At 37.5% G+C, this 24,755-nt stretch overlaps 1 protein-coding gene across 6 annotated transcripts in view; it reads right to left on the bottom strand.

Annotated features, from left to right (window-relative positions):
- The window catches only part of RALYL (RALY RNA binding protein like), a 400,435-nt gene that overhangs the window by 10,756 nt on the left and 364,924 nt on the right, over positions 1–24,755 (bottom strand). For 4 of the 6 annotated variants that reach the window (XM_069854303.1, XM_069854304.1, XM_069854305.1 and 1 more), the window contains 2 exons: positions 17,360–17,473; positions 10,919–11,097 (listed from right to left, as the gene is read on the bottom strand). In XM_069854303.1, the coding sequence (XP_069710404.1) occupies positions 10,919–11,097; positions 17,360–17,473 (293 nt within the window). The remainder of the gene's footprint in view (positions 1–10,918; positions 11,098–17,359; positions 17,474–24,755) is intronic. The other 2 variants (XM_069854306.1, XM_069854308.1) reach the window with 1 other exon arrangement.

Raw genomic sequence — 24,755 nt, 5'->3', positions numbered from 1 at the left:
AAATCTTGGAGAAAATGTAGGAAAGAGGAGAAAGGTGAGACTAACACTGGTGCAGCAGATACTTAAACTGCACAACAGTGTACTGAACTAAGAAAGTCAATTAAATACATAGGATGTAAAGTTACCTGCAAAAGACTGTTATCTGTGAAAGACTTTGCTTGGGAATGCGATCCAGTTGGAAATGATAATAAAAGCCATTTCTGCTTGGTATTTTCCTGCATAATTCTTATTTGAATTCAAAGTGCATTGTAGTGCATGACTGTTTTGTTTTATGAGGATTTCAAGAGGCATTCTGCTAAAACTAAACATTAGAAACCTGATTGTTGGACTTGGGGTTGCACTGTGGTCTGCAAATGGTGCAGAATCATCTAATAGCTGAGAAAGGTTTACTGTAACACTGCAAAGAGGAAGCAGAGAAGAATTTAACTTTTTGATTTTCTGTTTATCGGGGCTGGAACACAACTTAGTCTTTTTGGAAGACATTATAAAACTGTGGTGTACTTTTAGAAATCAATAGCAACAACAATTTGGAAACTTCAGATATACATATCAGCATAACAGCCTGGCTAAGATGGCATTTGATTAACTTCCAAATCTTCATTTTAGCAGACTGAGCTTGTTTATTCCTCACTGATTGCTTTTTTGTTGGAAAGGCAATTACAGTTCTATCACCTTCTAAATAACTCCCCTTTTCTGAGGGCTGTAAATGCCTATGTACAGATAAATTCAATCTGCCTTTCATGTTTTCGTATTAATCATGCAGAAAATCTTCTTAGCAACACATTTATATTTTCTCAAAAAAACTGAGACCTTTTGGAATAATTGGGTCACTAACTGCAGTGGCTCTGAAATTTGTATTGAAAACGTAAAAACAGATTTAAAATTTGTGTCTTTTTATATGGAAATATAACAACCTTTTGGCTTTTCAGTGTTTACCTCTCTCTACTTGCATGAAGACTTTCAACAGAAAAATGTTTCCTCTGAGGGTTTTTCATTTACCATTCTTGAGGCTCAAGCATACTGATAAAGCCTGTGAAATGAGTGTTTTCTAGGGGAACTAAAGCTATTTAAGACTGACACACCAGGAAAAATGCGTGATGCGTGTCAATTGCTCAATTTCAGTTAAATCTAAGAACTTGAGGATTAATCAGATAGGTTCAAAATCATAGCCAAACATAGACCCAATGACTGGTCTGAATCATTGTGAAGGATTTCAGTGTCCCAGTCAAAGCCCAGAAAACACCAGTGTAATTTTCCCATTCTCTCACCACATTCCTGCTGTACCTCATACTAGTGCTTTGACATCTATGCTAGGTTATGTTCTGATACCTTCTTTCCAAACACAGGACTGAGGAAAGTTGGTCACAAATAATGAGTGAACCAAACTCAACCTGGCACCTTCCACAAGTTATCCAAAGTCTACTTGAGTCAATCAAAATACAGGGAGGTAAAAGAAGAGCAACTCCCCCAGATTCAGTGAAAATTACATTGGCAAAAAATATTTGGAGTAGAAACTGGAATCAATCTTCATATTTGAAGTGGTGAGTTACTTCAGTTAAATATGATGTTTCTTTACTAGCCACAAGTTACAGCAAAAAGCTGTAATCTTTTTTTATAAGCCACCATCACCCTCTCCTTAAAAGCAATCTAGGTTTGCTTCTGGGTGGTAGATGTTTGACTGTCCTTCTTTCAGTACTGCACTCAGGGGTTGACCCTATGTTCACAAATTTTAGGCTAGCAAAATCTGTGGAGCCAATTCGGATTTGCTTAGATAGAATAAACATAACCAGACTACTAGTACTTAATATGAAGGTCAATTAAATTGTACTTTAGAGGAATTAATCTCATTTAGGCAAGTATTTTGTGTACATGTCTGAGTGAATTTTTGACACATCATTTCTGACATTTCTGACATCATTTGCCACCAAGTCACAGGTTGCTTTTTTTTTTTTTCCAGTTGGAGGCACAACTGTTGTTTGTGTCAGCCAAAGCTATCGAGTACCATGTCTATTTTATTCTTATTTAAAAGTTTGTGATAAACATACAGCCTTGCCTAAAAAGAAAAAAAATCCAAAATGAAATTAGCACAAAAATGATTAATGAATACTGAGTCATGATAAATCTACTGACATTGGATCAACAATGAGCAGAGATTCCATTCCCCCCAAAACAAAGCACAAAAGCTACCCTTTCCAAACACAAGTCCATAGAAACGCAATGCATGAGATTGATAGAAAGCACATAGACAATTTCTAAAAAACATTAAAACATGTTTAAGAGTAATCAGAAATTATTTTACTTATCAGAAATATTGCAAAGATGTCACCTATGCTATCATTTCCAAATAGATATATCACCAACTGTCTATGAGGCTGTAAATCCCACATACAAACAAGCACTCTGTATTGACAGGCATTTACTAACTAAGTGTAATTAGGACTAGATTCATGCAGCATTGGGCTATAACCAACCATTACTTCAGGGTGTCTAGGGTAGTCCAAATGCCAGAATTCTGTGAACAATTCTTCAGGGAATAAAGCAAACTCCCCCACCCTGTTTAATATTTGTACCTGTTTATTGTCTCAGAAAGGATGTACTCCATACAAACTGCTTAAGATATGTGATTCTTCAATGCTCATCTCAGGAAAAGATGACACACAGTGCCTACTCTTGCTCTACGTGGCTGGGCATTCTGCTGGAAGGTGCTGGCACAGTTTATCAATGTTCACTCTACAGGGTCTGAAGGGTCCTATCCAGAATTGCCTTGCCTATAGACCAACCTCAAAAAGAGAGGCCATGCTAATAGTTCTTAGCAGAAAATGTAAGAAGTTAAATGTCAGACAGGTCAAGGCTGATGCAGGGTGCAATGAAAAATTAAAACAAAAAAAATTGAAGAGTATATTCGATGTAGTTTAACGGGCAAAAATAAAAATTGCAATTTTCTTGACTGGAAAGCACATAATTTTTATAAGTTTAAACCACATATATACATATATGGAATATTCCTTTCCCACATGTTGTCTGTAGGACCAAAGGCATTGTTTGCTTGACCTCAGAAAGAGGGGCTGAATCTATATGCAGATTTGATCTGCTGAGCTGCATTGCCCACCATGTTGGCTCATTTGTAAAGCTGAGAATGGGACCCAGATTTCTGGATTCCTCATTCTTTGCTTAAAAATAGACAAACTGAAGGAAAAAAACCCATTATTTTCACTCTCTTTGGCATCAACAATGTAAGATTCTAATGGCCATAAGTTAATTACATTATTTACATTATAAATGTTTAAAAAATTATGCTTTTGAGTTTGTTTTTGGTTTTTTTATTAATTGAGGACTGAAAAATAAAGAGCAGATTCAGAGGGATAGATGTGAAAGGTAAGGAAATTACTTTGCTCATTCATTTTTCAAATATGCAATTACAGGCAGGGAAGTCCAGTGGTAAGACAGAAATGAAGAGCATGATAACAGTGCTTGCATTTTCTGCGAGTTCCTGTGTGATATGTAGGGGAGAGGATGTAAATAATAATTAGAAAAATATTATGTAGTCAGTCAGGAGTAACCTGGTTAAAACCCTGAACACCACTTAGGAGGTCTTCCTCTGAGAAATTGACTGGCAGGAAAAATGTGGAGGAGGAGCTGATAGCAAGGCCTTTCCAATGACTGATAGACCAGTGTGTGAACAACAAACGTGTCTGCTGTGCTACTGCATATATTAAATATAACAAAAGGGCATGTCAGGATGTTTCTTACAATTCTTGATTTCATGACATGCTTTTATTACTTTCTCCAGTTTTTCAGTCACAGGTTATTAGATTTACTGCAGATTTAGAGGGTACAACACATTAGTATCTGTCGAGTATGCTGTCCCTAATGACATCCTTAGCTTGCTCAAGTATAAACATCTTGCACTGATATTTATCAAGTGAACACAATCTTTTACCTGTTCATTTGTTTTAGGAATGAAGAGCTTCATGTTTCCCCTGATACTGAAAACAAGATTTCAATGAAGTTCAACATGTTCAGTGCATTGAAAAGACTAAATATTTCTCTATTTCTTGGTCTCAATTATATTTGAAGTAACCTAAATAAGATTTCTGGCACCCTGTTGCTTCAGCCATTAACATTTATTAGAAGTTTTGTCTTTTTTTTCCTAAGTAGTACTTTGTATAAGTGCACTCTGCAAGCTGCAAATTGCCACAGTAGCTATCGATCTTTTTGACATGCCTAATCAGCCTAATTCTGCTGATAATAGAAGAGTCAGTCTGGTCTGCCCTGGTGCTATTGACAGAAAAAAAAATGTACCTAAAAGGGCAATGAAAAATCCAGTGTGATTACAATAAAAAAAAAAGTACTATCAATCCTATCAAGTAGCCATATATTTTATCATTTTACTATTTGAGATATGCAAAATTTAGCTTAGACTACATGAAATTAAACAAACTTTTATTCCTTTTCTGTAGATCTTGTTTTACTCTCTGCTGAGTATTTTCGTTGTTGGCTTCTCATACAAGATGTTGAAAGTAAAGTTTCACTGTTTCATGCAGATTTGCTATTAAATAACTTTAATTTCCCTTTAACTACTTATAGGAGAGGGAAACGTTTTTGATGAGTTTTAGCCAAAGTACCAGTTGGTTCCATTGATTTGAATGATATTTGCATCAATTCTTACAAGAAATATAGCTATTACTATAACATTTTTCCTTTTTCATATTGAAGCTCAGTGCACCAAGAAAATTATCTGGTCTTTGGGTTTTTTTTGTTTTTTTTTTTTTTTTTGTCTGTGGCAGTTTTGGCATTTATGTTTGAAGCATGATGCTCTAGCAGATCTTAGAAATAAATCCAATAGACTGAGAACATGCAATGCAAAGGTAGTGGATAAGAGTAAGAAATGAAATATTCTTGAGGTGTCAGTGTAACTGAAATATACTTAATAGAAAGGAACTATAATTGTTGTCAGAAAAAACTGCAGTGAATCCATATGGTAACTAGAAATGGGCCTTGCATAGTCTCTGTACTTTTGTTTCTCATATAACTTAATAAAAACGCCTCTCAAGACTTTACATTAAAGGTGACTCATCACTGTGGAACTCCCATATAATGCTTGTGTGACTTCATTATTTTTAGTGTAGCTACACCAGCATAAAATCACAATGCTGTGACTGTGAATATACCCTTCAAATTCTGTCCAAGTTCTAACCAGAGTCTGATCTGAGTTACTACGCCATAAATCTATTGCATTTGAAACAACTGGGTTCACATGCTCTACCAGAAAACACTGTTTACTCTACTGAATGCTTAACTACTGAACCACCATTGAGCTATTATTATTACAGTTATTTATTATGAAAAACTGACAGTTTGATGGAAACTATTCTTCTCAGGCAATGTTATATAGATATAAGTGCTTGTGTATAAGTAATTCTGATCAATTAGTTTGTTGATATTTTATTAAGTATTAGCTGAAAGTGATTTTTTTTTCCAAATCCACAATACTTCAGGCTTTCAGCTAATTAATTGGATGCCACCTCTGTTATTTACAAGGGGATTGTGATGATAAGTTACAGTTCATTTTGAGTCAGTGCTTCCTCGATGATCAATTAGTGCCATTTACAACAAGTTCAGAGAAGTTACAGAAATGCTCTGGGTGTGTAAGGAAACTGCTGCACGTGTTGATTCAGACATGCTTTCCCTGCATGCTCTCAGCTAATGCTATTTCTAGTAGGGAAAAGGAACTTGTTTTAGAGGCGGTGAGGCCAAGATGCTTCTCAAATATCAGAAAGTGAGTTGGACTGTGCTACAAAGGTAACTTCTCCTCTCCACTGTGTAGCTACAGGAATAAAAGGTGGTTATTTGCTTTCTTTCCCACTCCTTGCAATTTAAAGCTGTGGCAGGCACTTGAAAACTGCTTGATACCAGTGATGACTTGTGTTCTGATGATTTGTGGCCTGTTTGTGATTTCTGTGTGAGGTGAATTTGGTAAACAGGAAGATCTTTCTTCCTAGGAGCTTATTTTCTTTAAGATGAGACAGGAAGCTGAGTAGTTGTGCTGCTTTTTTCACAGTGTTGCTGAGGGACAATTTAGATTAAAAGCAGTAAGAACGGATATGTGCCCACTAGGAGTAAACACAAAGGTTTTTAATTAATTTCAACTAGAAACTGTTCTATGCAAGAAATCTTGACTCATTGGTCTGGTGAAATCTGAGATAACCAACTTCTTGCTTTTTTAACTAAAAGGAGCAAAAAAAACAGACCTAAAGTTTTCATCCACTCTAGCTATCTCTGACCTTCAAGTAAGTGACATGAGTTACACTGCAAGTTAATGATTATTTTATATATATACAGCTATAACATATTATTGGATGCCCTTATACAAAGCGCAGTGAAAGGCCAACAAATAAGAGCAAGTGGGTGAGAAGCATATGATACTCTTCACTGAGTAAGTTGAAGTCAACTATTTGACTCTGTCAGTCTCTCCTACTGTTATCAATATTCAGAAGGTGTTTTAAGTTTGAAAGTTCATTTTACTTATATTCGATCTGTTTCTGCTATATGCTTTGCTTGATTAAGGCTCTTATTGTTTAAAATTTTGCAGAATGTACCAGAATCAGAAATTATAGTTGGTTGCTTAAACAAAGGGTTACATCTTTAGCAGGATGGAACATCCTGGAGCCTGTCACAGGTGACTGGTGGTTCAGAACGAGCGGACCTTGAAGGAGGAATATTCTGCAGCTCAGCAAGTTAAGCAACCGCTGAAGTGACCAAGAGTAAACTATCCTATTTTAATGTTGTTATAAAGCGTGATAAAAGTCATGCCTAATGGTTAAGGGACACAGGACCACTCTGTGTCCCACTTCAGCACTCAAATGCAATAAACAACATCTTGTCTCAGTGTGTGAGACTGGCTTATTGCACACCAGGTAAGAATATTTGTCTGTGAGAAAACACTAGCGTATTCATACATAGCTGGATAATATATAGAAAAATATCCATTTAAACAGCTTTTCAGAATGTCAAAACAGCAAAAGTCTTTGGGAATTGTTCTAAGTACATCCTGAAACTGGAGTGTCTGCAGCACTGCAGACACTTACTGAGACACATTTGTGGAAAAACGGTACAAAGAAACTTTCCCAATTACTGATGTTTGATGCCTTTTACAGATACTTCAAATGCAGCATGTCTCTTTTTAGAGTTCAGATGGGCAATCAGGTTATTGTGGCGTAAAACATTTTCACACTTCAGTTGAGCAGTAACGATTGTTTGTTGTCACATCTTTAGCCCATAGAAAATGACAGTGCAGGGATGAACAACATCCTGGTCTAAATGGTGGATGAAGAAAGACTGCAGCTATTGAATGTGACGTGGTTTTCTGTATGTAGCTAGGTAGGCAAAAGAAGAGTCTAAGGCCTCCTTTAAATCCATGCCTGATTTAACTAAGACTTAGGATGGACTACTTCACATTTCTTTACGGTTGGTCTAGGCTGAGAGCAGGCATGAGAACAGCTGCAACCACTCAGTTAATGTGCAGTAACCTGTTCCTCCAAATAGACAGTGTGTGAATTTAGAGAACTGATCCTACACCCAAACCCACAGCATGTATGCTTCATAGTTGCTTTCTTTGCAAGTTAGAGATGGAAACAGAAAAAGGAATATATTTTTGAGTCCTGTAGTCCAACGTGCAGACTCACATACATAGATTCAGAGGCTCCATCCTGGCTGCATCTGGAATTTCACAGCACGCCTGTCCTTATTGAACATTTCCCTTTACTGATAGCCTTTGGGCTGGTCACAGGGGAAGCAAAAATGAAACAACAGTATTGTTTTGCAGCAGGTATTTGGCAAATGCCTTGGCAGATTTGTAACTAAATATGAAGCACTGTAAAAAGGTTAAGATCTAAATTTAAGTCATGTTACTCTCTCCCTCTAATAATATTTTTCTGACTAGTGGACTCACAACCAGGTTTTGGTGCTGAACTGACATCAGAACATTATATATGCCTGTTTCAAATGTTTTTCTATTTGCTTTGCTACTCTGACAGAGTTTTTGTTTCATCGTCATCCTAAAGCCCTATAGCTTTATATTTGGAACAGACTATAGCTTTCATTAAAAAATGCCTTTTGGAGTGGGTTCCTTATTCAGAGTCCAGGGTTGTGCTTTTACACACAGAAAGTTTGTCCTAATTGTTTCACACTCAATGCGTTTCATGCCAGCTCCTTCCCCCTCTTTTTTTTGCTCACATGAGTTATAACTGGCTCCATTCCAAAATTACACATTTACTATTAGTCAGTTCTTTTTCCCAAATAACTTAGTTTTTGTAAAACAGGGGAACAATATCTGCTAGGACTTTTTGTTTTGTAACGAGCTTACCTATCTACTTTAATGTTCTCAAAAAAGAGAGTTATGCCAGATAGAACGACACAAAACCAGAAGAAGCAGACTGTAATTCCAAGTATTCTTAAAGGGTTATTTTCTATATGATAATATCCTTATTGACTTTCTGGTTATCCAGCTATACGTGACTGGAGTGGAAAGTAAAACTTACAGAAAGAGGCCATTATTTCTACATAAATATATATAAGTATAGGTGAAAAAAAGACTGTATTACAATATGCACCATAAACTACCAGTTTCATATTATAACAATATTGTCCAATACTGCCAAATGTCTGGGTAAAAATTGTAGATCAAAGATGCACAGTTCAATTTATAATTGCCTCTCTGTGCAAAACACCCATTGCACGAGATTTCTTTTAAGTAATCCTTTGTACAGCAATCTTTTATCCTATCCATAGCGGTTTTTCATTCACTGATCCCCTAGGCTTTGCAAAAGAAAGAAAGTGTTATTTTCCCATTGTAGCAGGGAGGAAAAATAAGGTGAAGTGGCCTCTTCCAAAGCCTGAGGAAAATGGCAAGGGAGGATGAAAAGCTCAAGGATTTTATATCAGTAGCAATCTTGGTTCTGGGCTTTAGTGTGTGCAATACTCCCAGCTTCTTGGCCAGAGGATCCAGTGTTTAGGAAGGTAAAGGGCCTGAGCCTGCCTGGCTCCACTGCCTTGTCACTGGCCAGGATGCACCTGACTGAGATGATGCATATAAGTGCTCTTCTTTGGCCTTTCCTTGCTAACACAATGTTGGTGTTGGGGGGACATTGTTCATGAACCCTATGGCACAAGACATAGGACGCTTCTCTCAATGTGCAGTGAGCGACCATCTTCTGTCGCTCAAGGGGTGCAGTAATGGCATGCAGAGAAACTGGAACTGATTTCCCACCCACACTGTGCCTTAGATTTACGTCTCAGACCTCTGAGCTGACTGGAATTGTGTTTGCAACACACTGCATTTCAACGAATATCATAACATAAATCTTGGAAAGGCTTTTTAAATTGGAAGCAGTAGTGTATAAATGTGGCTCTGCCTATTCCAGACTTCCACTGCTGGTAAAGTTGTTGTGTTGCTTGCTCTTTAGAAACTTTCCAGTTAACGCTTTTGCTAGATTAAAAAGTTCATCTACACCATGCTTCACTATACCGTGTAGACAGATTATAAACGTATTGTTCTCACAGGGTAAAATCACAATACTAAATGGTTAGGGGCAAACCTACTGTATGTTAACTTTCCCATTTAGTATTTGCAGTAGAGAGTCTGACACCTATTTAGTTCAAAACCCACCGGTCTTGCTAAACTGTGATTACCTCTATTGCCAATATCGCTTCAGCTGATGAGGTATTAGCCATGGTGGGATATTACTTTTTACAACTATTTATTCATTGCAAAATTTGGGCTTCCTACAAATTAAGAGTGGCAAATGTTACAGATGTCCCTGATACCTGTAAAGGAGAACCTGTTCCTTTGAGAAAAATTGATAATGTAATCTATTCTGCATCACATTTAGAAGACGAGGCAATTCAGGTTGCACTAGCTTCTCATGGGCATAATGCTCTTCAGGTTTTATAGATTAAACAGTGCTTTATGCTGGCTATAGGGATTTAAACCCTCAAATTTTCAGTAGGTTTAATTTGTGTTTATAGTAAGCAGTACAAAACGCTGGTTGGTCATATGTCCCACTACTGCAGACCTGGTGTTGTTTCAACTGTGCCTATTGCTGATTGACTCCTGTCGGCATCATTGAATGTTTTTTATAGTGCAGACATGATTAAATGTGTGTTAAAAGCCAAGCAGGGATAGTGACACTGAGTGACAGGAATGATTTCTGCTCAAAGCAGAAGAGAATGGAAGTTGGGCAGAGAAGGAGAGTATTATAGAGTCCTGGTGTCTAAACTAATGTAACTGATCCATCTTATGAGGAATGAAGAAATAAGTATAAATTTGACTTTCAAAATATTTTTAATGTATTTCTAGAAGAACTCAGAAGTTTAACAGTATGATGGGCATTTCATGAAAGGTGCAGGCTCAGGCTGAAAACTCAAACATTTCTTGGCCAAACATTTCTCAGGGAAAAATCCTTCCATCAAAATTCTTTAGGGGGCAAGGCAGTCTGCTTAAGAAACACATGGAAGACAGGAACTGGGAATTGTGGGGGAGAGCATATTTACTAATGAGAAAGTTTTCCGTCCTAGGTTCTTTCTTAATTTCAAAATGCTCCAATTAAAAAAAAAAAAAAAAGAAAAAAAGTAACATTTTCCTTTTTCCTCCACATTTCATTAAATGTAAAATAATAAATGTAAACCAATTTAAAGTACATTTCATTTCCTTTCTAAAATCACCAGCTGTAGTAAAATATATATTTTCTCTTTATCCTCAGGAGGCCCTATACATAATTGTTACTGCAGTCTATGAAGAATGTGGGACTAGGCAGAACATCACCATGCTGCTGTGAGCATTTTTTTTAATGCCAGTAGATGGTTCTCTATCATTATTTGTAACAACTGTATAGAGAGACATGGCATGGTTATTCCTTACCAGCTCATTGCTGCCATCCTCATCAAAATCCTCCTCTATACCATCAGTCATCTCTTCTCCATCCCCATCTGCATCTGGCCCTCCTTCAATCGGCTCTTCTGTAGAGTTATCTGCATTCTCTGATATGCATTCCTCTTGAATCAAATCAGCATTATCTTCCATTTGTTTCTTTTGAGCTTCTGTAATGAAAACATACTCTATAGAGATTCAGTAGATTTCCCTACTGGTGGCAAAGAAAAGTGCTCTGAGGAAGAAATCTAAGCTTCCATCTCCAGATTTTTGTAAAAAAAAAATAGTTTTGTAAAAATCAATCTGTTACTATCTACCAGGAAAATATGACCAAATCCCTTGTTTTCAAAAATTAGTGTGTAAAATGGTTGGACTCGATGATCCGGTGGGTCTCTTCCAACCTGGTTATTCTATGATTCTATGATTCTATGCTGATCTATCCCATGCTGTGGATGAAGGCTTGATTTACCAGCAGATACAGCTTTTTGATCTTCTGGACTATGGTTTGCTTTGGGAATCCAGTTGGTATAGTCACTGTATATTTATTAATCTGTAGACAATGAGAAATTTCTAAATCTCTATGCTCTGAGAAGGTGAAAGCTGTTAAGTGCCAATAAGTGAACAAAGATTTGCATAAATTTGCTGTATAGCTCCACAACCATACAGATAATCAACAAATACTCTAGACAACTTTTTTATGGAATAAAGTAAGTTTCTCCCTGTTGGTGTAATGTGCAGAAGTAACTGCAGGATACTGATATAGGGCTTCTTATGATTTCTGCAAAGCAGTGAGAAGAAAGACCATTTCCATGGAGACACAGATGATCTGTTCTGGTTGGCTTAGCACAGATAGCTGTATTGCTGTGATTATGTATTGTGAGACTCCTGGATATCCTGAGGAATTTCATCCACCCAGCAGATATCCAAAAGAGGACTAAGGGAGTAATGTCAGAGACAGAATGGCCAAAGGAGTGGTTGGAGGGATCAGTCTTATCCCTATTCATCTCAGGAGTTTAAATGGATTCAAAGTGAATATGGAACAGACAATTGGTTGCATGTAGCAGGAGTACCAATGTCTTTTCCATCTGAGGATGACAATATCCATCAATTATCAAATTTCTAGAACAAAACCATTTCTTTATTTGTTAGATTGATAGTTCTGTAACACTAGCAGTGCATCACCTATCTTATTGGAAGGCAAAAGAGTCTGCACATTGCCTGTGAAGCTCTATAGTTTTCAGCTCTATGAATATATTATTATTTTACTAGAGATTACCAGCTGCATATAATATTCAGATCTGCTTGTATTTTTCTGTAGCATAGTCTTAAACCAAGATATTTGTTTTCCTTCTACCTCTGCACATTTATTTTGCAACTTTCATCTCTTCAGTCTTTGTTAGTCTCTAGTCCTTCATTTTCAAATTAATTTATGGAAAGCTTAGAACAATAAAGTTTCTCTCCCTTACTTAATTTCTTCAGAAAGATTATTGAACTCAAAGAATAAAAAGTAAACTTGGATAACTGCTTCAATAGTGCTGCAGTCATGCACATTAGTAGAAGATTCAGCTTATGGGGCCTCATTATCTATTGGTAAAGTGTTCTATACAATGCCATGCTAGTTATGTCATTGTGTTCCTTGCCTTGCTGCTCAAAGAACTGCTTACTGAATTAGCTATGCCTGGTATGTCCTGCTCCATCACCTTCTGCTTCAAGCCACTTCTGAGATTAACCCAGCTGTGGCAGTAACAACTGAATCAACTTTGTTCAAGGCTTTCAAAAAAGGGTTCCTGAAATTATTGATGACATACATTTAAATGGGAAAACTTTTAGGATACAGATGCTAAAATATTAGGTCACTTAACTGTCTGAATGAGAACCTAGACTGGATTCTTCATGGGAGTCTAAAATACCAGCTCAACAGTTAACTCTTTTGGGCTCTTCTGAGAAGCTACACTTAAGATCCTACCTTTCAGAACCCATCTCTGATATTATAGGGAAAATATTACTATTTTTTTTTTTACATCAGAACAGCTTCCTCTCCCTGGTATTATGATTTTTTTTTTTGTATTTACAGGAAATCCTCTTATCTATATTCCCCCTAATGCCAGGGGTTGATAATAATAAAAGACAGAACATCACTTGTTTCTGTAAGGAGAGTTTTCATGGAGTTGTAGAAAAGTAACCAATGTATTCATAACCCTCTACATCAGCTCAGGAGACTTAAAGGGGGATCCAGGTTTAGTGGTGTTTCTGAAGTATTTTTTCTCCTCGCACCCTCCAATGAAAGGCAACAAATATGGGAGACAGGTTTGCACCTGATGTTTTTAAATATCAACAATTTGAAACCAGTTTTTAATCTCTGAAGAGATTATTCATTGCTTGTGTTCAAAAGGCATAACAGTAAGATTCAATACAAATCAACGTTTTCCTCTTTTAGCTGATTTCTATTTAAATGAGTTTGCTATAGTCCTTTAGTGAAAGTGAAAATTGGATATCAAAGTACAATGACATGCAGGTTGTTTTGCATAGTAATGACTTTTATATAAAGCTCCCTGAAGTAGAGATGTGCCATCTCAGAGCATTTCTGTCCACAAATGATTCAATGGAGTGTCTTGCAATTACATCTTCACTGATTATAGCAAATTTTATCTAACTTTCATGAAGTACAAAATAGAATATAATGAATATATATTGTGTACAGTTCTTCTAAAAGAGATAATCACACTCTATACTAATGGTTTACCTTAGACTAGGAAAAAACAACTCAACTCATATTGTGCAGTAAAATATAACATCTGAGAGATTGGTCCCTGCATGTCAACTTAGAAAATGATTGAAAATCAATATAGGTTTTTTTCAAAAGTTTTTTCTTTTTTTTTTTTAAAAAAAATTATTAACAACAAAATATTTTTCCATCATTTTCTGTCCTAGAAAGGCATTCTTTAGAGTTATTTCTGAATGCCAGCAGGAAACTTTTGGATTAATCATAGAATCATAGAATCATAGAATAACCAGGTTGGAAGAGACCCACCGGATCATTGAGTCCAACCATTCCTATCAAACACTAAACCATGCCCCTTAGCACCTCATCCACCCATGCCTTAAACACCTCCAGGGAAGGGGACTCAACCACCTCCCTGGGCAGCCTGTTCCAGTGCCCAATGACCCTTTCTGTGAAGAATTTTTTTCCTAATGTCCAGCCTAAATCTCCTCTGGTGGAGCTTGAGGCCATTCCGTCTTGTCCTGTCCCCCGTCACTTGGGAGAAGAGGCCAGCACCCTCCTCTCTACAACCTCCTTTCAGGTAGTTGTAGAGAGCAATGAGGTCTCCCCTCAGCCTCCTCTTCTCCAGGCTAAACAACCGCAGCTCTCTCAGCCGCTCCTCATAAGGCCTGTTCTCCAGACCCCTCACCAGCCTCATTGCTCTTCTCTGGACTCGCTCCAGAGCCTCAACATCCTTCTTGTGGTGAGGGGCCCAGAACTGAACACAGTATTCGAGGAGCGGTCTCACGATTAAGACACCTCTGCAACATAACAGGAAATAGCACAGGCACTAGAACAAGAAGGATCCATACCTAAATACCTATTTTGCCTGTGACACGTTTTACTGCCAATTCCCACCAATATTTTAGACAATTTGATGGAGCTCTGTGTGTCCTGTTGGCTCTTTTGAGCTTCATGTAGCTCACTGAAGTTTGGCAAAGGACACAATTTTGAGTGCCCAGACACTCAGGCAGCTGTGGATTTTGAGGCAGAATTTCTTTCACACAATTCACACAAAATACATTAAAAAAAAATTTGCCTGAGAATGGAAGGAGGAAAAACAAAAAGAACATTGAGATTTTTCATAAGGCTTCCATTTCACTGCTGTCTCTCATCAAAACTGACTTGCTACTACATAGCTCCAATACAGAGATGTACTATGTGATTTATAAGGAAATACCATAGACAGTGGTAAAGAGATGTGATCATCTTCTATATATAGTGTGGTGAAAATACAACCTTTTAAATCTCTCATAACTGCTCTGTATGACTTTAAAATGCTGACAGGTGATATCATTCAGCTAACAAAATGATCACTGCAATGATAGAAGTGAAGATCTTGATTAAATTAAAATATAGTGTTGGATTTTGTAATTTCCAAGCTTTGCCTCAAAACACATTTCAAACCATAGGAAAGCTGAACTGAAGGTGTGGCTGATTTTACAGAGCCACCACAGCTTTACACAATAGTTTAGTTTAGAAGGGATCTCTGGACTCTACAAGTCCAACTCTTCATCAAAGCGGAGCCAAACTCAAGTTTGGTTCAGGTCCATGGGGCCTTGGCCCAATGAATTTTGAATGTCTCCAAGGACGAGCTACTGCTGTTTCTCTGGCAAACCTGCTGTGCTACTTAGTTGCATCTCTTTTCCTTATATCAAAGAGGAATTTACCTTGCTGCAACTTGTGACTCTTGTCTATCGCCCAGACAATAATTCCTGATATAGACCATCTAATAATTATTAATTAGAATCATAGAATCATAGAATTATAGAATCATAGAATCATAGAATAGTTTGGGTTGGAAAGGACCTTAAAGATCATCTAATTCCAACCCCCTGCCATGGGCAGGAACACGTCCCAATAGATTGGGCTGCCCAAGGCTCCATTCAGCCTGGCCTTGAACACCTCCAGAGATGGGGCATCCACAACTTCTCTGGGCAAACTATTTCAGTACCTCACTGCTCTCATAGTGAAGAAATTCTTCCTTATGTCTAGTCTAAGTCTGCCATTTTCCAGTTTATAGCCATTGCCCCTAGTCCTAGCACTAAAAGCCTTTGTGAACAGCCCCTCCCCATCTTTCTTGTAGGCCCCCTTCAGGTACTGGAAGGGTACTATAAGATCTCCTTGGAGCTTTCTCTTCTTGAATCTGAACAAGCCCAACTCTCTCAGCCTGTCCTCATATGGAAGGTGCTTCAACCCTCTGATCATCTTTGTAGCCCTCCTCTGGACCTGTTCCAACAGCTCCATATCATTCTTATGTTGAGGATTCCAGAACTGGACACAGTACTCCAGATGAGGTCTCACAAGAGAGGAATAGATGGCCAGAATAACCTCCCTCGACCTGCTGACCACACTTCTTTTGATGCAGCCCAGGATATAGTTGGCTTTCTGGGCTGCAAGCACACATTGCCGGCTCATGTCATGCTTCTCATCCACCAGCACCCTCAAGTTCTTCTCTGCAGGGCCGCTCTCAATCACATCGTCCCCCATCCTGTATTGAAATTGGGGATTGCCCTGACCCAGGTGTAGGACCTTGCACTTGGCCTTGTTGAGGTTCACGCAAGGCCCACTTATCTAGCCTGTCCAGGTCCCTCTGGATTACATCCCATCCTTCCACTGTGGCAACTATACCACTCAGCTTGGCGTCATTGGCAAGCTTGCTGAGGGTGCACTCAATCTCGCTCTCTGTATCATTGATGAAGATATTAAACATCACTAGTCCTTGTATGGACCCCTGAGGGACACCACTAGTCATGGATCTCCACCTGGACATTGAGGCATTGACCACTACTCTCTGAATGCAAACATCCAACTAGTTTCTTATCCATCAAAACATCCACTCATCAAATCCATATGTCTCCAATTTAGGGAGAAGGATGTTGTTGGGGACCTTGTCAAAGGCTTTACAGAAGTCTTAATAGATCAGATCCATTGGTTTACTTGCGTCCACTGCTGATGTGTTTACCCCATCATAGAAAGCCACTAAGCTGGTCATATAGGACTTGCCCCTGATGAAGCCACACTGCCTGCCATTAATCATCTCCATGTCCTCCATGTGCTTTAGCATAGCTTCTAGAAGGATCTGTTCCATGATCTGCCCAAGCACAGAGATGAGGCTGACAGGTTGGTAGTTCCCAGGGTCATCTTTTCTACCCTTTTTAAAAATGGGCATAATGTTACCCTTCTTCCAGTCACCAGGCTCTTCTCCTGATTGCCGTGTCTTTTCAAATATCATGGAGAGTGGCTTGGCAACCACATTGGCCAATTCCCTTAGGACTCTGGGATACGTCTCATCAGGTCCCATAGACTTATATATGTTCAGGTTCCTCAAGAGGTCAATTATTACAAGCATGGCCAGGGTCAACAACATCTAACTTAATTCTGTTCAGTCAATTTTTAGTGATTTTTTTTCCAGCACATCTAGTAAGAAACATTTATTTTCTTTTTTCCCTATTACACCGTAGAAAACAATTCTTGGAATGAAATTGCATGCCCTGTGAAGAATACTAATTTATCCTTCCAATAGTTGTACCTGGGAGTTAATTTACCTTGCTTCAGGCCTCCACTATGTAGCAAAATTTCTGGAAAACTTCTCTTCTCTGTGGTCCATCTGCTTGACTGATAACTAGGTTCTAATTTAGTTAACGTGACAACAAATTGCTTTCACCTACCTGCTTCAGCTTTTTGCTGCTTTTCAATCTTTTCCAGTCTCCCTAGCAAGGAGTCAATTTTTGTTTTGATTTGAGTTAATTCTTTCTTGATTGTTTGCAACTCATCTGATTTCACTGTGGAAAGAGAGCAAAGATATAAAACATTAAATAAAACATATAATTATAGCCCTCCTGAACAAAACACATTATTTTTTCTTTTCTCTGTACTTCAAAGTCTACTTTCTCATATCTGACAGCTTTTCAGGGATCTAACTTTAAAAATTAACACTGTTATTTAAAAATGTTGAATCGTAGGAAATCACAGGATAGTAATCCTTAGTGGCAAGGGGTTATGTGACGTGTTTTGCTCTGTAATAAGCATTTCAAGCAAAATATCTCAAGGGCATTCTCAGCAAATCCACATTACTTTTACTGAAAAACAGCCTATAGTGAAAGAATGATTCAAATATGACAAACAGTTCACAATCTTCCAATGCTATTTTGCTGGACGATTTTGTAAAACAACAATAATAATAAGATCACTTTCAATAGCAGGAGGTATTTTTCAACAAGAGTGAATGGTAATGTAAATGCTAGGGTAGCCAAAAATGCAATCTTAAATTCCAGTCAACAACTTCATTGCAATTGGAGGTCTTAAGTATTATTGCTTCAAAAGCTTTCAGTTCTGATAATTTCTTGTACTTTTTCCAGGTCTAGATAACACACGAAAATATTTATTTTTATGATTGCATCCAGGGACACAGAGGCAGTGTCCATAAATTAAAAGCTGAAATTTCCAAATCTTGAGTGCATTGTGTTACTCTTCATTTTTGTGCCGTACTGCAGTCTTGTCTAACATAAGAAGGAGCAACTGCTTTGAGGGTGTTTTGGTTTCAGAAGTAACAGCACTGCTGCACTTATGAATGATCTCATTATCAGGACACAAAGTTTTTATGCTCAGAAGATAGTCCACACAGATATACTTGCTCCTATGTGCTAATGCATCTTGTTGAAAAGGTGATGAGGAGAAGATGGGAACCCTGTGCTGTTATGGGAAAATAAAGCCATTTGTAAAGGTCAAGAGCTGATAACACAGCTGCCACTCTTAAGATCTTGTAGGATGAAAAGGACCATTACCTTAACCTCTTATGGACTGGAAATGGAAAAGCACTGAGCAGTATTACTCTTATATCTTTCTCATTGATGAAGTAGGTTGTGCACTGACTTTGGGATGTATATCCAGAGCAATGGGAGGGCCCTTAGAAAGCATTGGAAAAGGCATATTTTGCCATGTTCCACTTCTTTCCATTGGATTTCCTAGCTGCATCTTGCCTCATCAGTCCTGCTCATTGACTCATGGGCACGTATCTCTTCATGATGTCTCATGGGTATTTTTTATTGGACAGTCAAAATCTGTTGATGAAGTATGTAGGTAAGATACTGCCTGCTTCAATAGTAATAAAAGAGTGCTTCTAAATCAGCCTTATTGCAAACTTGGAGCACATTCATTGAGGTTGAAATCAAGGCTTTTTATCTTAGAGTCTGAGTCATGTGCATTATAGTTATAACAAGTTGGCTGAAGGCAGTAGGTTGCTACATGCAGTAATAAACTTGTTTAATCACATACTCATATTGAGAAATTGCAAGTCTCCTGCTATCATAGTCTGAAACCCCGCACCTCATACTGGATGAATGGTAAGCCTTAGAGAACACTGCTTAAAAGTAGCCTTTCTGCTAGACCCTTATAGTCTGTGCAGTATTTGGTGGAATTATTCAGTGTATTTATAGAGGAAGGCCTTAAAATGTTCTTAGAGAAATAATGGGTCACTGTCCAATCCTCCAGATCAGTAACAAAGTGTTAAGATTCTGACAACTGTATATTTAGAAGGTTACTACTTCCCTGGGGGTTGTTCTGGGCCATAGTGACAAAGCAGCTTAGATTCCAGGGTGAAATTGTGTGAATACGTGCAATGGAAAAATCTAAGTGTCTGCAGCAACCTGCTATGAAGCCACCTAGTAACAGATCCTGTGTGGCCAACTTGTTGTGTTGGAGGTGCTCCCTTGATGGGAAAACAGCAGGCTTGCCAAGGCTAAAAGGTCAAAATTCAGAAGCGACACCACAAGGATCTAATGGTGCCCAGTCTAACAAGAAAAGCGAAGATCATTTGCACGTCTGGATTTGGTAATGAAACAGGCACATACATAGGGGTACTGTTCAACTCAGGTCAAACCTTCTGCATCACAGGGGCTTCCCTGTGGTGTCTCAGTGAGAAATCAGTTTGGGAAGAAGACTGCATTAGAGGGAAAAAAGACACAACAGCGAGGATTCAATAGCAAGCAAAGATACTACAGATGACTGAGGAGCTCTGTTGCTACCTAGCAAAATTTCTCCATAACAAAACTATTTCCTTGAGCTTTGATTGCTGAATCTGCCACTTATCATTCATGTTTAATGAAGTGATTCTGTCATACGGTCACTCATTTCAAGTTAACACTAAAAAGGACTGAAAGAAATAGATGGAAAAGATTTTTAATGAATCTGCACGACAATTTCCAAATTTTGACCCTGGTTCCAACATTGCAATGGTGCAGTTATTTGAGTTGCTTATTGTCTTAATTTGCAGGGAGTTGTACAAATCTTCAAAATTCTTCTCCTAGAGAAATTCCACTCTCAATTACATTTTACTGGGTATTTCTGTAGTAAGCAGCAATTACTAAAGATAGATTATGGCAGGTCCTGATGAATAACAAGCTGAATATGAGCCAGCAATGCACCCTTGTGATAAAGAAACATCCTGGGCTGCATTAGGAGGAGTGTTTCCAGCAGGCTGAGGGAGATTATCCTTTCTCTCTACTCAGAACTGGTGAAGCCACATCTGGAGTAGTATGTACAATTCTGGGCTCTCTGTTACAAGAGGGAATGAAGAAGAGTAAGTAAGCCTCTTCTCAGTAGTGCCCAATAACATGAATAACATGTTAAAGCGCATGAAATTCCATCTGAACACAAGAAAAAGATTTTTTTTTTAATTTTTTTTTTGGTGAGACTGGCACAGGTTGCTCAGAGAAGCTGTGCAGTCTTCATCTTTGAAGATATTCAAAAGCTATCTGGACACAGTTCCGGGAAACCTGCTGTAGGTGACCCTGCTTGAGCAGGAGAGTTGGACCAGATGAACTCCAGACATCCCTTCCAACTTCAGCCATTTACGATTCTATGATTCTATGGTATACACATGATTCTACGGTATAGAGCTTGGGAAGAACTTTAGACTTTTTAAGCATAGCATTATGACAAAGAAAAGATATGAAGACCATAAATACTGTACTTCAAATGTCTTGCTTTGAATATAGAAATTCTTCTTTAAAATGTCATGGATTTGGGTTGCTTTTTTTTTTTTAAATTGATCTCAGGCAAGAAATAAAACAGTTGATAAGCATGAAAACAGAGCTGCATGTGTCCAGAATTTCTGTTCATGTGCTGTTGAGTAATAGAATAGATGACAGAAATGCATGTATTAAAAAGGAAAGAAATTACTAATGAAATTCCTCAAGCACTGGCACCAAAATGGTTAAATATATTCAATAACTTTGATGCAAAAAAAAAGTAAATAAACAGGTGAAATTGACTGATGACATGAAATTGGAAGGTATCACCTTCTCAGAGTGAATTGGAATGGAAGGAGAAGTCAATTTAAGGAATGCTACCTTAGAAAAAACATTATATGTAGTTGTGCTGAAAATAAGTCCTATACGTCATTGACTAACAACACAACTCCTACTCTAAACATGGAAGCTCATCAGTGGGAAAATGACGGTGACAGAATTATCCTTGAGTGTTGTTGTATCAAATTAACAATAGTCTATCACTAGACTCACATCCGTGAGAAAGAAAAAGCAGTGCTAGGATGCATCAAATGATGTATTGCTCAAGACGGAGAAGTACAATGCCATAGTATGAGGTGAGAGCTCATCTGGTATAATATGTACAGGTTGAACCACTAACTTTTAACAGATAAGCGAGGAGAAAAGCCATGAAGAGGACTAGAAGAATGGAAAGCCTGTAGTGTGAGAGAAGAGTTTTACTTGTTTGCCTGAGAAAAAAGATGGTAAAAGGAAATAAAACTTGTAAGCTAAGAAAATAGTGACATAGCAAATGGATATGAACAAATGAGAAACAAATTAAAGCTGGAAATTAGAAGAAACAGACAGACAATCCCCAAACTTTAGCCAGCTTTCAAATGAAAGTTAAAGGATTAGATGATGCAGCTAATTGAAACAGTTAGGAATTAGATTCAGTGACCATCTCCAGGCCTCTGCCAGGAATACAAGTGACTTCCAGGATGCATCTTTCATTGAAGCATCTAGCACCAAAGCAAACTGCAAGAGATTTAAATGCAAGATATATAAAATTGAGGTAAATTGCTTTTTTAGAAACAAAAGTGCTGCTGTTGAATCACAGCTATATTTGTGAAATCTTTTTTTTGCCATAACTACAAATTAATTAATCTACAAAGTGTGATTTAGATTTCTTTGGAAAGAACTGACACATATTTTTATTTAAGCCCTTTGTGTTAAATATAAAATATATTATCATATTGTATTAGTTCAGATTTCACTGAAAAATGGGTTAGCTGATGAAGCTAAATATAAACTATAAGAGGCAAAATGAATTTCAAAGACACAATTCAATACATATTGTAACATCTTAAGTGTCTACTCCTTAATCTCAAGCACATAGGGTATAAAAATTTCTTTAACACTTTCCTCCTGTATTCACATGTGTAGTATGAACGTGCAAGCTCCAAGAGCGTGAGTTTCTATATTTTCAGAAAAAGTGCTTTTTTCCCAGTACTAAATAGCAATCTCCATCTGCTGCTTCATACCATTAACATGAAAAACTACAATGCGTAATTTCTACACTAGCATGCTTCATTTTGTGAGTTACTTCTGATAATGTGGAAGGATCAATTTCTTTCTTCCTAGTCTTTGGAGTTAAAAGGAGGACAAAATATTGTCAACTGATCCTTGAAAAAATCATAGATTCGGGAAAGTTATCAAATCCTCCTAACTTATTTTGTGTTTTGGAAGAAAACTTAGAAACTTTAGGTTCTATCTTTCGGTAGAACAAGTCTTCACTACACTAGCAGACATTTTTACAGATGTACTCATCAATGAGCGAGGAATTTTTTTCATTCTGTTTTTATAACATCTTTGCTGTGTGCCACAACAAACTTCTGTCTTTGGATTGCTGCTTTTCAGAAGTGTGTGCCTCTAATTCTGTTAACTACATTGAGACATCCCATGTTCTGACCTTGTAGTACTACATACATGGCTTCATATTTTTGATCTGGTCAGATCACGGAGAGTAGCTATGAGAGTGTATTCCTATGAGATTTCTACTAAAATCACAAAAGTCTACATGGGGATGTGATCTCATGAGAAATTTTGGGGGTGAAATCTTTCAAGCATAGGTGATACCATTTTGGCATAGTTAATTCTGAACCCACAATTAAAATGTCATATATTTCATTAAAACCTGAAATAGCTCCCTTCCACACACTATGTTTCTCCTTATTGAAGAGGTCCTTTATTTAACTAGCAATAAATTACAATTAGCATCAACAATGCAAGGGGTTCAGTAGCAGTGCAAACAACAAAATGTTGAATTGCTTCATTCCAGAATTACATATAACCAACTTTTCAAAGAAAATGGCAAAAGAAGCCATAAAACGCACATTCTCTAAATTCGAACTAGAAGTGTCCAAAGGAATGGCTCAGTTATTTCCCTGATAAATGTCTTACAATAAGCTGATTATATTCCTGTCCAGGTCAACTAAATCATGTTTCTCCTTTTATGATGGATTGGTTGGACTTGACAAAAAGGAAGCAATTCTATGGGGAAATGAAGCATGAAAGTCTGTATACTGTGTGCCTGACTCCTTAGGAAGGTGTGCTGCATGCAGAAAGAATATTTTGTGCAGTTTTTTTCCAGTACAATAAGTAGTCTCTGCAGTTGAATTCCAGTTGTCACTCTAAAGAACTCAGGGTGGAAACCAAACAGGTGTCAAAATGTTAGACCATGTTTTTAGTGATGTAACTTCGTTCAGTGTTAAAGAGCTGGTTCCAAAGACAATCACCTGGAGCTCTAAGACTGACACTTTTAGAATTCACATCACACCTGAATACATTGAAGGATACTTTCACCAGGGCATATCACTGTCTGTTAGGATCTCTACTCTCCTGATTGCACTTCCATTATACAATTTACAGGTTCTGCAACATTTGCCACGTTATGCAGTGTTTGGAGGTTTTATAGGAAGTGGCTATGGGTACTCAGAGTAGGGTTGAATCCTATAACCTACATTATGCATTACTTAAGTACAAAACATTTTCCAAAATGCATAATAAATAATAAAGTAAATTTATTGATTGTTTTGAGAAACAGACAGCAATATGAAAACCCAGATTTCTGAGTGAGAGATTCTCTTGATGTCTATTGGGATGTCCTCAGATCACTAGAAGAATTCAGGAGTTATTCTTGTCCTGGACAAGGAAAAATACACATAAAAAACTTATCTGAAAATAGTTTATTTTCTGAAGAAAAAGTGTGTCCAAAAAGCCCATTCTTACTAGGCCACATTTTAGTACAAATAGTGAATTGTGTGCACTGTTAGTACTAACTTTTTGTACGGGCAAGGCAACAGTAAAGAATGAACAAAGGAGTGCTACTAAATGAATCTGTAAGTCTGTATACTTACTAAAGCTTTGATTCACTCTATGAAAGAATAAAGACTCAAGGGCCAGAAAAGATTAACAAAATTATTTAAATTCTAAAGCTGCTAAAATGAAGACATTGAACTGTATGCTTTAAAGTTAATAGGAGGAATCATAATTAATTACCTAAATTATTGAGGAAAGAAAAAAAGTAGATATTGGCAAGTGGATTAGTTTGAGATGTGTATGAAAATGTCTAGGCTCATGTTGTTCCTCCAGAGTATAAAGGTGATGTTGCTACTCCCAGACATCCTTTTAGTGTACGAGTGAGCTTTATAAAACAACAACTAAATTGTGTGCTAGGTATCAAAGCTCTCATTATTGGTAATGTACATATAACCAGTTCTTTCACTGGGGACTTGTGTGTGATTCCACTGCACAGCCAACAGAGCCTGTTTCTCAGAACATCATCTTTTCCAAAGGATGGTTTGAGCTCCGTGTTCCTCAGTGTACAACAGAATCTTTAGTTCTGTTTATCCCAATTCCATTCTTTCAGTCATGTGCATATTTACCACGTGTTTTCTTTCAAGGCCTCTTTTACTTCTTGCAGTAAGATGTACTGTTGGTGTATTCATTTATTTCATGGTTGTGTGTAAGACAGCATGATTCTTTGTGGGCCAGTCTGGTACTGCAAGTGTCTTATTGA

This window comes from Phaenicophaeus curvirostris, chromosome 3 (genome assembly GCF_032191515.1).
Source record: "Phaenicophaeus curvirostris isolate KB17595 chromosome 3, BPBGC_Pcur_1.0, whole genome shotgun sequence".
Classification (NCBI taxonomy): domain Eukaryota; kingdom Metazoa; phylum Chordata; class Aves; order Cuculiformes; family Cuculidae; genus Phaenicophaeus; species Phaenicophaeus curvirostris.
This window is presented reverse-complemented; position numbering and strand designations above follow the sequence as displayed.